The sequence below is a fragment of the Poecilia reticulata genome, linkage group LG8 (assembly GCF_000633615.1).
Source record: "Poecilia reticulata strain Guanapo linkage group LG8, Guppy_female_1.0+MT, whole genome shotgun sequence".
Lineage (NCBI taxonomy): Eukaryota > Metazoa > Chordata > Actinopteri > Cyprinodontiformes > Poeciliidae > Poecilia > Poecilia reticulata.
Genome location: NC_024338.1, coordinates 22,322,237 through 22,336,963, shown reverse-complemented (window position 1 = coordinate 22,336,963; position 14,727 = coordinate 22,322,237). Strand labels below are relative to the sequence as shown.

The 14,727-nt window shown below is 39.0% G+C and overlaps 3 protein-coding genes across 3 annotated transcripts in view; all 3 read left to right on the top strand.

Annotated features, from left to right (window-relative positions):
- Positions 1-38: 38 nt before the first annotated feature.
- Positions 39-2,337, top strand: LOC103469290 (zona pellucida sperm-binding protein 3-like). Its single transcript, XM_008416874.2, has 10 exons — positions 39-491; positions 563-678; positions 771-874; positions 942-1,116; positions 1,224-1,341; positions 1,405-1,487; positions 1,550-1,710; positions 1,783-1,938; positions 2,003-2,074; positions 2,139-2,337. Exons 1-10 carry the CDS (start codon positions 114-116, stop codon positions 2,303-2,305), a joined length of 1,530 nt encoding a protein of 509 aa, XP_008415096.1. The 5' UTR covers positions 39-113; the 3' UTR covers positions 2,306-2,337.
- Positions 2,338-4,489: 2,152 nt separating this feature from the next.
- Positions 4,490-9,855, top strand: LOC108166520 (sterile alpha motif domain-containing protein 9-like). The gene is made up of 2 exons (XM_017306329.1): positions 4,490-4,514; positions 4,868-9,855. The coding sequence occupies exons 1-2, from the start codon at positions 4,490-4,492 to the stop codon at positions 9,490-9,492; spliced, it is 4,650 nt and encodes a 1,549-aa protein (XP_017161818.1). The 3' UTR covers positions 9,493-9,855.
- Positions 9,856-12,065: 2,210 nt separating this feature from the next.
- Positions 12,066-14,727, top strand: part of LOC103469289 (protein Njmu-R1-like) — a 36,900-nt gene continuing 34,238 nt past the window's right edge. The window contains exons 1-3 of the mRNA XM_017306135.1: positions 12,066-12,404; positions 12,610-12,681; positions 13,048-13,173. Coding sequence (XP_017161624.1) covers positions 12,262-12,404; positions 12,610-12,681; positions 13,048-13,173 — 341 coding nt within the window. The 5' untranslated portion in view covers positions 12,066-12,261. The remainder of the gene's footprint in view (positions 12,405-12,609; positions 12,682-13,047; positions 13,174-14,727) is intronic.

Genomic DNA, 14,727 nt, shown 5'->3' with positions numbered 1-14,727 from the left:
TGAGCTCAGGTGTGATTTAAATATCAACACTGCGCTGCTTGGTTCACCGTCTTGTGGGTCAGTCAGTAGGACTTTCAGTCTGAACCTGTTTGCCAAACTGGTTGGCGGTCCTCATGGATATGTTTTGGCTTTGGTGGAACCTCCTTTTAGGGGTCATGTTTTCTGGAGTCTCCCCTCGTTTAGCTCTGGCTCTTAAATCCTCGCTGTACGCGCCATATTCCTCTCTTCCCAGACCTCGGCCGCGGCAGACTCTTCCCGTGGTTCAGCAGGAGCAGCACCAGCCAGAGCTCGTCAACACTGTCGGTGTGGTCTGCCACCCTGACTCTCTAGAAGTGGTAATTGCTGCTGATATGTTTGCAGTTGGCGCTCCGGTGGACAGTCGGGAGCTGCGTCTTGGTGTGGAGGACAATGAGTTCTGCAGAGCTACAGCTACTTCTGCAGAGGAATACAGGATTGTTGTTGGGCTGGATGACTGTGGCACCAAACACTGGGTAACTTGATCTGCTCTGCTGCTGGTTATTTCACTATGTAAATCCTGTTTCTAAACTTGCTGCTCTTCCAGATGACTAAGGATTCCCTTGTCTACGCAAACCTCCTCGTTTACTCTCCTCTAGCGTCCCCTAGTGGGGTAGTTCACATGGATGAGGCAGTAATCCCAGTTGAATGCCATTATGAAAGGTCTCTCTTGTTTCCTATTGAGCTCTTTAATTATTGAAAAGCTGTTTTTTTGTTTGTTTTTTTTTTAACCTGTGAAGTATCTGCTTTTATAGGAAGTATGGTGTATCCAGCTCTTCACTCATGCCGACATGGATTCCCTTCACGTCTATCCAAGCTGGAGTGGAAACTCTGTACTTTAGCTTGAAGCTAATGAATGGTRCRTTCAGTTYTTCCCTCAGCTCTCGGACTTAATTCCAGCTCATCCCCCATGTTCTTTTCTCCAGATAACTGGATGTATGAAAGGGGTGCCAACGCATTCTTCCTCGGTGAGCCGATCAACCTTGAGGCCTCCGTGAGGCTTGATCACCACATGGGTCTCAGGGTGTTTCTGAGCAGCTGTGTGGCCACACTTCAACCAGCTCTAAACTCTGATCCCAAATACATCTTCATTGAAAATGGGTGAGAAACTSAAGAGTTTCAAAGTACCTGCTCTCGCATAACTAAAGTGAGTTTACTAAACATGTACCCATCAATACATGGTGTCTGGACCTTCTTTGTCTTTTTAGATGCTTGGTTGACTCTCAGCTTCCAAACTYGAAGGCACAGTTCTTGCCCAGGACCAGAGATGACAAGCTGCAGTTGACCATTGACGCCTTCAAGTTCCACAATGACGACCGAAGACAGGTGAGGATGTGTTCCTCTACCTTGCCACACATCTTCACATTAGTTCTCACTCTTTCTCTTTAGCTCTACATCACATGCCACCTAACTGCTGTGCCAGTAAATGATGCCGAATCGCCAAACAAGGCCTGCAGTTTCCTGAATGGAAGGTGAGTGAAATTGGTAAATGAGTTGGCAGTATGACATGAATGAGACTGAATCTTCTCCTCAGATGGAGGTCAGCTGATGGAAACGACTATTTGTGTGGATATTGCAAAGCCCTAAATCAAGTGCCAGGCAAGTCTGGCATTTCTGGGATGATCGGTCCTCGTGGTTTTGGTAAGGTGGCTGCTGCTGAATACATGTGGCGGAGTGGGCTGAAGACTAAAAAGGGTAAAGATTCTCTCCCTCATGTCTTTTTGCATTGACTAAATGGTTTCTGACACAACCTTTTTTTTTTTTCAGCTCTGTGGGAGCAAGAGGCCAGAGTGGGTCCCCTGACCGTCTTGCCATCAAGTAAAAGTGGACATCTTCATTTTGAGGAGCTCCCTAGTGTCATCCAGAAACTTTACAGACCGACACTGTATGGCAGCCACTGGAGAAGTGGAATCTACAAAACTGGTGGGTTTAAGATGGTAAATATTTAAAAGGCATAACTCTTAATGAAATGATATCCGTCTTCCAGATCTGGGGAAGGGACTGATTCATGAGCGTTCTACCTCAGAACTAGATGCTGAAAATGAAACTGGACTGAAAGGTACTGTTTTAACATCTTGCTGAATCTGTAAGCTGGCCCTGTAAATGCTTTCTGCATTTTTCAGGTGACTTTGAGGAAGCGGGACTTCATGATGAGGCGACCAACAAGTTCATGCTGAAATCCTTAGATGTGCCAATGGCCAACACCAAATCTGGTTACACTGGCACCACCTCTACAGTGACAAATGCAACTGCTACTGACCTTTCTGATGTATCTGAACCAAAGGAATAAAATATTTGTCAGAGTTTTCCTCTAGAATTTGAGATATTCTATCTGGAGTCAAACATTTGTAACTTGGGACATTTGTGCTTTTAACACATTTAGTAAGTTTCCATGGTTATAGAAAACTATCTGAGCTGATTGTCATAGTTGTGAGGTAGCGTTTTTTTTTTAACAGCCTGGATTATTTGGGGCTTTACCCTCCTGCTGTTTTCTAAAATTCCAGCAGAAGGTGTACATATCAGATGAGGCTTCTGCATCTTGGCATTGGTGTGCCCATCAGTCATACAATGAGGCCTTCAAATATCAAATTATTAGAGGAAAATGCCACATCAAGTGGGTCTTATTCACTGTTAAACATCTTCGCCCATGACTTGTATAGTGCAGCTGAAAATAGTTTACCCACTGTCACCAGTTCAGAAAATTGAAATGAAGCACAGAACCAGAAAATTCTCAATTTGTCATGACAATGGTCTACTTGGCCTGAGATGGAGTTGTGACTTCAATTCCAACTAATGTTTTCCTTTCTGAAATGACCACTTGTGGATTTTAATATACTTGGGGAAGGCACATAAATTGTGTGCCTTAATTACAAAACATCTAATGTCTGAAAAGAGTATTTTGTCTGAAAATCTGATTGTTATGCCTGGTCAGACAATGGGGCTTTGGAAACAGGGTGCACTTGCTGTGGTCAAGGTTGAATGAAATTTTAAAATCTGGTTAAACCTATAGAAGGCAAGTACCTTTCTCCAGATTAGAAAGATCTATAACGCATTTCAGTAAGAACCAGGGGTACTGCACACCCCTAAAAGAGTAGAAGAGTATTGCGTTTTAGATTGTTCTTGGAAAAACTAATCAGTCACGGCTGATTAGTGGGTGCACTCACGGCTGCACAGTGAACCCACTGATTTTTATTTTTTTTTTACAGCAGACAGCCGCTCCCGTCTTACAGGTACTGCGTACCYCCGCTAAATCTTTTAGAGGTATGCAGTACCCGAGCGTACCCGCCTACTTTCACCCCTGTGTAGAATTGAAACCAGTTGTAAAACGGTGTCACAGAACAGTAATCTGACTGCTACGTAGCAAAAGTCACACCCACTGAAAGCATAAAACCAGGAAAGGTTCGTTTGATTAAAATCTAAGCCATAGGGGTGTTGGAAATGGTTTGCCTGCAAGGTTAATACTGGTAAGTACAACAAATTTGTCGATGTTTTTATAATACAAAGGGGAAAATCGGACTTAATGTATTCGTTATACACCTAAGGACGTACTTTGTTTCGTTTTTTGTTGCATAGTATGTTGCAAATTTTAAACCAAGTAAAGGAAGAAGATTTATGACTGAAAACAATGTGAAGCTTTTGATGATTACAGAAAGACTTGTCTTTTTAGACTTAAAACTTAGTTTTACTATTGCCAGATTATGTATCTTTGTAATTACTTGATATAAAATCACATCAACTCTTGAGCATGAGGAGAAAACCACAACTAAAATATAAACTTCAAACAGTTCAGTGAACCAGATTGAGGAAATCAGTACTTCCTTTTGTTATTCAGCACTTCATGTTTTAAAGAGTTTTACAATTGTGTCATTTAACATGTATTTCATACTGTATGAATTTGAAGAGATTTTATGATTCCAAAGGAGACATAACCATTTAGCAGGTACTCTGGCTATTATGGTTTCACCAGCAGACCCCCTATGGGTAACACACTTTATTTTAAGGGATTTGCATAAGACTGACATGACACCTGTCATGAACATAAAGAAGTCTTCATGAATGTTTATGAAAGTTGTCATGAAGTGTCATTCGGTAAATAATTACATTTTTAATGCAAAGTTGTTCTAAAAGTTGCATTGAAAGTCCAATAAAAATGCAACTTTGCATTAAACTATCATAATTTACAAAATCATGCAAAGTTGGCACTTTTAATGGACTTTTAATGCAAATTTTAGAGCAACTTTGCATTATAAGTGTCATTATTTACCGAAGGACACTTTATGACAACTTCATAAACATTCATAAAGACTTCTTTATGTTCATGGCAGGTGTTATGTCATGTTTTTGACAGTGTCATGTCAGTCTTATGCAAATCCCTTCAAATAAAGTGTTACCGATTTAAGCAATGATATATCCAGGAGTTGAATTAAACAAAGTAATCGTAGGTTTATTATTTTCCCTGCAGTCATCACGTAAAATGAATTTCCAGTCTCCAGATTTGGGTAAGTAAGATAACGTAAACACGACAACAAAAACTAACAAAATATCCTGTCAATTATGTTAGGAAAAAATATAAATGTGTGTTTTATGTTGTCATTGCAACAGTGTATGTTTTTGTTATGATTTTAGATGAGTACTCATTTTATATACTATAGTAAAAAACGATGTGTTAGTAATTGCTGCCAATAAATTTATCCTAAGTTGATTTAAGAATTTGTATATAAATTGTGTAGCCTTCTGTTCTTTGTGTTTTGGAATTACTATGAATTAAATGTTTTGTTTATCACTAACAGAAGACAAGCATTGTACAAGAGAAATATTAATTTTARCACTTGATTTAAACACTTTTATCCAGCAGAGTGGCAGAAACTGCCTTTCAGCTCCTGGACTGAATCTCATGTGAGTTCATGGCTGAAATCCATTGGAATAAAAGAAAATTACATACTGAAGCTGAATGATGAAGAAGTGACTGGATCAGTTCTCACAGCTCTACAGAGGGATTATCTCAGCAAAACTATTGGAATGAAAAGTGGTCAAATTGAACTTTTACTCAAGAAAATAGATGATCTGCTAAAGACAGAACAGATCAAAGCAAATACAATAACGGACACAAATAGCAATACAAGACATGACAAAAAAGAAAATGTTTTTTTGTCGGAAGGAACAACTGACAGGAAAGTGCAAGATGATTGTAAATCAAATTGCAATTCATTCAATGACATTGTAAAGTCTGCAGTGGGTTACTGTGAGTATCGAAAATTTGACCAGCGTCCAACAAACTTCAAATATGTGAAGCACAATTTGCTTCCCCCAGAGACGGGACCTGAAAACATGATTGTTCCATGTCATGAATATAAGTCACTAGAAACTGCACACAAACTGGACTCAAAAAGACTTAAAACAAAAGTGGCAAGTGAAGTCCTCAGATTTGCATGTGCCTGTATGAATATGAGAGTCAATGGAACAATTCATTTTGGCATAATGGATAGTGTCAAATCCACTCACAGGCATGGTGAAATCATGGGGATACCAGTCCAAAGTCAAGAAGATTTTGTGAATGCATTAGATTACATTGAAAAATGCTTTAAACGCTCGGAGCACCATATCGATGCTAGAAAATGTATCAGGAATCCCTGCTTCATTGAGGTCATTGATAAGGAAAATGCTGAGAAAACATGGGTTGTTGAATATGACATTGTTCCAAAAGCCAGCATTGTTAAAAGAAAACTGTACCGTGTCGGTGTACCAAAGTTCTCTGAGAAAGATGGCAAAGTGAAATGTGAAGAGCAAATCCCATATCACAGGGTCGGGGCCAACACACCACGGATATCTGATGACGAACTAGATTGTTTTATTCAAGATCTGAGAGAGAAGGACCAACAAAGGGAGGAGGCCGAGTCCTCAGCCAACCAATCACCTCTGGAATTCAGAGAAGACCAAAAGAGAAAGCTGTCCATCCTTCTGACCGGAGGGAAAACACACATGGACAATTCTCTCTTTTACATTGTTGTGGCAAACAAAATACAGCCAGAAGATCTTGACAGCATAACCTTCTTGGTTAACATGAAACTTTTTTGTGTGTTTGACTTTGACCCTGATTCTGAAACATCTGGCCTTTATGGTAAATACAAGGAGCAGAAAGCTGTMACCCCACATTTCCTYAATGAYTATGAAAACARCAAWAGACTGGAAAAYGCTGATCTTATTGCTTCTTTAAAGCTYTTTGAYCGAGTTAGTTGGATCTATTGCAATGGMCGAAACRACTTCCCTGSMRRSRAKGWTCCCAGYGATGAARRMACTTGGATYAARACAAGAAAAAAAAAGATGAAAAAAGCTGTGTCCCTAATTTGCAATGAAATCCTCCCCAGGAATTCATTTGTTGTTCTCTTTCTACTCATGTCTGATGTTGAACAGCCTCTTGTTGAGACTTTTCATGAGTTTTATGCAGAAATGAATGGGTATAATTGTTTAGTTATCATTGCAGAATCTAAGGAAACCTATAGAAAATGGTCAAGTCTTGCTCAGGTTTCTTGTCCCATTTCTGAACTCAAAGAAATCAGCATTGTTGACATGCCACTGAGTCACGTGGATGCAACAGTTCAAAGCTTTCAGTTATCAAAGAACCAACCAGAAAGGAAACTACCAGTATCAAATGGGGGTTTGTGTTTCCTAAAGTTTGTTGACGAGGCTATGCTAGACTCTTTGGAGATCATCAGCGTTGACCAGTGTGATGACACAAACCTAGAAATCATGAGTGATGAAGAAATCAAAGAAACTGAACTCTACTTCTACCGTGGAGGAAAAATTAGCTGGATTAACTTTTGGCTTGCTGAAAAGCGTAAATGTGGAGTCATCATTGAACGGGATGCTTACAAAGACGCAAGCAAAATCCTGGATGATGTGCTTCATCGACACAAAGCTGTACGTCCCATAGAAAGTGTGAACATATATCATCATCCTGGCAGTGGGGGAAGCACAGTGGCACGACAGATGCTGTGGAAATGGAAAACAAAAGTACGATGTGCATTTGTAAAGCATTCAAAAGAAGTCATCACTGTTTGTGAGCATGCAGTGAAACTGAGGGAACATGCTGAGTATGACAAAAACAACTGTCATCCAGTTCTCCTCCTGCTGGAGGACCAAAATCCAGATTACATTGATGATCTTCGACGACATCTGGGAAATGCTATCACAATCAAAAAGATAAATCCSTCAATGTTGTGCTTCATCCTGCTCATCTGCAACAGATCAAATGATCCAGAAAGAATGTGCAGGGCATCACCATCTCAAACAGTAGCGGTCACACACAAACTGTCAGATCAGGAAAAATCTTTATTCCTGGACAAAAGTGAGGAACTCAAATTTCAGTTTGAAGACTTGGACTTCAAATTCATCCTCACATTTGTTCTTATGAGTAAAGAGTTCCAAACAAGTTACATAGAGGATTTTGTTAAAAATCTTTTAGATAAGATCGATCATACATCACTGATCACTCGCCTCATCAGATTTGTGGCTTTACTAAATTGTTATGTAAAGGATTCTTACATTTCTGTGTCTCACTGCGAGGCATATCTTGGTATTGGTCTGCATGTGGTTGGAACTCGGTACCATGCTTTTGTTGATCACCTCAGTGATGAGGCCAAATTAATTTTCATCCATCTTAGAGACAGTTCAACACACATCCAGTCAATCCGTATCATTCATCTGCTTGTGGCCAAAGAAATCYTGAGCCAGCTCTCTGTCAATATGCCTCAAAGCTCTATTGCCACAGAGCTCATCAAAGATGATGTACTCATCAATCACAGGTTTGACAGAGAYMMATTYYTTAAGGTTATAAGAGCTCTCTTCATTAGACGCAATAAAAAAAACAGAGGTGACCCAAAGGACACAACTTTTTCTCCACTAATTGAGGAAGTCCAAACTGAGGAAGGTGGTGTTCAGAAAGCTGTTGAATTGATGAAAACTGCATTCATAGCTTTGGGAAAAGATGCTTATGTGGCACAACAACTTGCCCGGCTGCTTTACACCAATAAGAGATTTGAGGAGGCTCTTGAGTGGGCACAGGAAGCAAAATCATTGTCTCCCCATGACACATTCATCCTGGACACACTGGGACAAGTGTACAAGCGATGGTTTTACCATTTGTACGACACCCTTGAAGAAAAAGACCCTTCCCCAGAAAAGGGGGTTGAAATCATAAGCATTGCCCTTAAAGGGATATCTGCTTTTCGAGCCTCTGAAAAAACACCAAAGAAAGAGACGGTCAACCTTAACAGTTCATACTATGGGGAAGTGGATGTTGGCTGCAGGCTGCTTAAGTTCTTGTCAGGAGTTGATGTTTTTTCAAAAACAACTGGATATTCAGAGCTGATGAACTACCTACTAACAGACTACATACCAGAAGAGGTCAAAATACCCTGGCAGAAGTTTCATCAGCAGCTGAAAGGGTTGGAAAAGAGCTTGAGACAGGCTCTGGAATGCATTTCTGAAGATCTGAGCTACTTTCAGACTGACATTAGTGAAGAGGATGAGGAACTTGATGCAAGAGATCCAGAGCAGGTTTATAATCCAAGAAAATGGTTGACAAGGAAAAGTGCTGTATATGCTGGATTTTTCTGTGAAATACAAGAGGAGATGAATCAAGCAGCTGAAAATGTCAGCACTGATACAAAACATCCTAGAAACATACTCTCACCTTTCCAAAGACAGATGAGAACCTACAAGCTTGGAGGAGGAAATGTTACATCAATCCTCTCTTTACTCTATGACAAAGACCGAAAGAGGGCAGGAAAAAAGCTTGAGGAGATTATGGACATGTATCCAGAAAACCTGACATGGAAGGGCCTTGATGAAATGGAGCTCACGAATTTCATTTTTTGCCAGATAGCTCTTAACTGCATCCTATCTAGATCCTCAAAGCTATTATCCCTTAAACAATTACAAGATCTCAGCAAGGGATTTAAGACGAACGGAAAAGACATGTCAAAAGCAAGTGCCCTCTTTCTTCTTTCTCTCCTGTTTTGGCCTGAAAACAGTAAAGAAGTGAGTTCTGCTGATGCCCAGATCCTTCTGTTGGCCATTGTTACTCTTCAGAGACTATGTGAACAAAAAATCCAACACATGTCTCAGAGAAAAAGTAGGATTGTCACACACTTCTTCCTGGCCAAGGCAAGAGGTCTAAACAAAATTGTCCACAGAAGTGCTATCGAAAAGCAGATCAAAGGAACGCTGAATGAGAGAAAACTAAAATGGCTCGGAGGGGAAGTTTGGAAAACCAAGGAAGTTGTGAAAAAACTGAAACGGATTGAAGGGTGGACAGAAAATGAAAACCTGTATGTCCAATGTGGGCATAAAGACAAAATAAGAGTCATTCCTCGATACTCTTCTTCCTTGCCCTATGGAAATGAAAAGGTCACTTTCTACTTAGGCTTTTCATTTGATGGCATTGTTGCTTTTGACATTCAGATGATGAAACAGTAAATTTCAATTAATATTATCTCAGATGATATTCATTTGAAAAATTTTACAAAAAACATGAATTGCTTCAGAAAGGTGCAGCAAAATTTAAATATTTTAAGCTCAATATATTTGCTGACCAAACTGAATGAATGTGAGTAGCATAGGTGACAAGTTAAATCTAAGCTCAATTAGACTTGGTTTCATTATTCAGCTGTACATGTGTTTTTTATTATGCTGAATGTATGCAGTAGCGCATAATATATTTTTAACAAATCAAAGAAACCAGCGATTTTTTTTCTCTGAAACGTTTTATTTTCATTAAGTAAGCATATTCCTTCACATAGGGGATTATCTGTGGAGACATTCTGAGCGATAAAAGTTAACAGCTGTTTTTCTTGCATGAGCAAAGAAGATTGCAACACGTAGTGAAGCATTGTCCAGACGCGATGAAAAAAAATGTCCGTGGAATACAATTAAGCTGCGTGTGTGGTTTGTTCTTTTTTTTTTTTTCGTTTCAAAATAAAATTGCAAAAACAAAATAAGCATGTGTTTTTTTGTTTGTTTATTTTTTCCGTTTGTAAAACCTAAATCTAATAAATGAAAAATCTAATTAATAGAAAATCAACAGCGTTTGAATTTTGGTTTGCCAGCTAAATAAAAAGAAAATGCGGCTGTTTTAATATGTAGCGATACCGGAAATAAAGTAAATCGCCAAAGAAGAATCATTACAGTGGATGAAGACGGCTTGCAAACAAACCATTCCTAAATAATAGTCAATGGCTGCATCGTTTTCTGCATTGATTATCGAACTTTATGAGAGAGGAACAACACACTCTGAAATCAGTAATGCTTTGCGTTGCCATGGAACTCCACATTAGTCGGTAATGAGTGTTAGACGGTTTTGTATGGAGCACAACTTCAGAAACTGAGGGTGTACACTAGTGTGCCGTGAGTGATAGTCAGGTGTGCCGTGGAAATTATGCAATTTCACCTATGGTACCGTATTTTCCGGACTATAAGCCGCTACTTTTTTCCTAAGCTTTGAACCATGCGGATTGTAGCCCGGTGCGGCTTTTCTGTGGATTTTTCTTCAACCACCACGGGGCTCTCTAGCATTTTATTTTTATTTGAAGTCAAAATTGTAAATCAAATAAGAACGTGCTAATTTTCATTTAGAACAAGCACATGATAGCAGCAGGCACAACAAAGAAATGTTTTCAAACTCATATGATGCAGCTTTTAAGTTGAGGGCTATCGATCTGGCACAACAGGAGGGAAATTTGTCACGTCATCTGGAACTAAATCAATAGGAGACTGTTGCTTTTACAGTAAACAAAAACAACCAGTTGCTATCAGACCTCACCAAACAGCCTACGTGACATCAGTCCAAAAACAATGTGTGCTTCACAGTGTAGGTGAAGCACACACCTACACTGTACTTCATTTACATAAAATATTTGCATATTTATATAAAATTTGCCTTAGGACCTGTGGGTTAGTAAAGATCATGTGATAACAGGCACATCATCTTTGAGGTCAGTTTTTGTGTGCTTCTTAACACCACATAGCCTTTCAGTTTCCTGTTGTATAATAATCAATACAAAGTACTATAATACAAGCGGCCAGCGAAACCAGAAACAAGATTAACCTAAACCTATTAAAGAAACAATCAGACCGGGTGTCCAATCAGAAAGTTTTCAAAAGAGTGGCCCGCATCAGGCCGCTCTTTTGAAAACTTCTGGGGGGTTATTTTTGTTTTATTGTACACAATAAAGCAAAAATTCAGAAACTGATTTTGAGCAGTTTTACTAAAATGATGTCATAGGAGTGATCGATCTTGAACAAGAGAGTGAAATAGTTAGACTGAGTGAACAACATTACAGGTGTGTTGTTTTAAATGATTAAAAATGACCATAAATAAACAGATAAATGTTACTCATTGAGACTTGTTCTCGCTCCTCTCAGCATCAATATAAAATGAGTATATTAGTTAAAATGTCAGGAGGTCACATCAATGTGAAAACGTAAAAAATAAAACTAAGAATAATGAGTTACTGTTAATGAAACAGCAAACTCACACTAATTTGGTTTCCATCAACACTTAATTGGACATTAGAAATTAGGTAAAACAGCAACCCAGGTTTTCAAATTCATTTTTAAAATTATTATTATTTGTCTCCATCTGCTGGTTAACTTGTGGTATTCACTTTGTCCGTTTCTCATTTTTAATCAGTAAATCTAATATGCACTCAATATTTGCTTCTGTTTGTTAGAAAATTATTGATGTTGGGAAAAATTGCTTCATGACTCCCAAAGTTGGATACAATAAGTTATAGTTTGTGCACTCAGGATGTGGTTGTATTTATTTGCAGGGTTTTTTTTATGCTGTCTCTCGATAGTCCAGCACATTATCACCAACACTGGTAGATTTGGATTTAACTGTACTATCCGTCCAATACACTTGAAAAAGTTCTTATCATCAATTAGTATGTTGAGAAGCACTTCAGTTGAAATGTGTTTAACCATATAATAATCAGCTTTCCAAACCTATTGAGAACCCGGAACCTTTGTGGCAGACCTTAATTTTCGTCGGACATATTTCTGAAAGTACACTTTGGATCCAGGCAGGAAAACTGGCTCATCCTTTAGGTTTTTTCCTTTCTTTTTACAATTAGCCTCAAATTCAAACATATTTGAACCCAATCAACAACAAAGCAACAGGGAATATTGAAACACGTCCTTCTGTTGGCCTGTTTCCTCCGGTGCTAGCTTCCTCCGTGTAGCAGCAGGATGTTTTCTTCCCAGACTTCATCTTTCCAGGATTCAATCGACGTGGAGGAGAGAGATGAATTTGACAGCGAAGATATTGCTGGATACAGCCAGAAAATTCAGCTGAACTGCTACTACACCATCTATCTTTATCAGGGCACCAGGTAATGATGAATTTATGTTATTGCAGATGCTACTTTGAACCAATCTGTCGCTGTTGATTGTTCATATAATAGTTAAATGTGTTTTTACTGTGCTTTCCACCTAAATAAAACCAGGATTTATTGCTGTGCAGCAGTCCTCTTTGTGCACGTAAAGGCTCAATCATAAAATCTAAGCAGGTGATGAGTAAACTGTTGGTCGTCTTAGATCTGAGGCCTGTGGAGAAAATGTGGCGTGGAACCAGAGACGTGCAGACTCCACAAGTCACGATGACTTTAGGTAACACAGGAGCCATCCGTCCACCTTCTCGCTTTCTCAGTGGCTGTCACTGTTTTTACTTTGGGCTTTCACTGGATATCCAGGCAGCATGGACTCATCGTGGCTGACTTCACTCATGATTTTGTTCTGATTTCTCATCAGTGTGTTGCTGAGTTACACTGCTTCCTCATCTGAACAGTGTCCTCACTCCAGAGTGTGTTCAGGGATGATAACCCTGATTATCTGGGATTATTTGTGATCACCTCACATTCTCCACCTTTTCTTCATCGATTTGAGTGGCTTCCAAATTCGTCCTTGTCTTTTCTGATGGCTTGAATCTTAACCACCTCTTTTCTGATTATTATTTTATTTCTTTTTTGTCCACAGCTTGACACTAATTGACAGCAGCCTTCCATCAGAAGCAGAACCGGAGCTGCGGACCTATATTTCAAGGAGGCTGAGTAAAGGAGCTCTTCTTGGAGGCATGGGCAACATTGCCACTGTGGAGCTCAGGTATTTTTTCACCAAATCATAAAAGTTGATTAAAAATGTATTTGTACACTTTGGTTACTTTTTTATTAGATTGTATGTCATTAAAACCGCAAGCTTTATTGTTTGTTATTGACACTTTATGTGACAGAACAACACAAACCTACAAAACTGTAGCTTGCATTTGTTTTCAGATATATTTTCTAAAACTAAATTTTGCCTCAATTAAAATGTATAAGTATTTTTATGTGTCTCAACAAGCTTTGAATTAAAGTTTAAAGGGATTTGACAATGTTTGCAAGGTACTGTACATATAGTCACTCAAAGATTTGTAATTAAAATCCCTGTGATTGGGCTGTGAGAGAAATCTGAGCTCACCAATTATAAAAAGTTGCAACATTGAAGAAGTTGTAGAAAATGTTTCACAGGAGAGAGAAGTTGTTCCTTACATATTTTTTGACGCTGCGTAGATAATTTGCATAAATAAAACCTAATAACACATAATTTCATAGAAATCTTCCCAACTTCAAATGTTTCCATGCCATTAATGGACAGCAGTTTATTTCAAGTTTTTAATTTTAATGCTAGTTTTGCTACAGATAAATGGTGTTATTCTTTGTTTCACCAAAAAGCTGAGATTTTATGCTCTGATACTCCTAAATAAAATTCAGCACAACCAATTGCATTCCCAGGTCACATAATTAGTCAATGGAGCCCAACTCTGTGTAAATAAAACAACACATTCCACAGATCTGACATCTTTATGGAAAAGTGGCAAGAAGAAAGCCTTTGCTGAAAGGAAAACATAAGTTTTGTTTACAGTTTGTAAACAAAACAAACTGATCGTCAGGTTATTTTTATTAATAAATGTCATTTTTCTCTGCAGTCTTCCAGAGCAGGCAATTGGCTGCTACTGCTGTCTCCTGGAGCAGGAAAGGTCTCCAGAACTGATGGAAACGGATACGTCATCTGCTTCATGGGGGGCTCCAAAAAGGGTCTGAACTTATATCCTTGTTTCTTTTATGGAATAAGCAAAAGTTACAACAAAGCTTCAACATTTTACTGTTTTCATATAATCCAATTCCTTCAGAATTCTCTTAAATTTTTTGACTTAAACTACATTTAGATTAGAACTCGATAAATATGTCCCAGGCCTACACAGCAGCCTTCAAACTCCAGAGGTGGGAAGATGTGACAAAATAAAGTTTTCTAGTCGCATTTCAAGGCTGCTGCTTTTAAACATCTTACCGTGTGTTTGTTGTAGCTGCAGAACCTTGAGACAGAAGTCCGTCCCTACCTGAGCCGCTGGTACGAGGAGTCGGTGATGCACATTTATCAAGTGGTGCAGCTGGTCCAGAGCAACATCAGCTTCTTGCTGCATGCTGTGAGTCGTCTCTTCTAAGASCTACAGCTACTTCTGCAGARGAATACAGGATTATTGTTGGACTGGATGACTGTGGCACCAAACACTGGGTAACTTGACCTGCTCTGCTGCTGGTTATTTCACTATGTAAATCCTGTTTCTAAACTTGCTGCTCTTCCAGATGACTAAGGATTCCCTTGTCTACGCAAACCTCC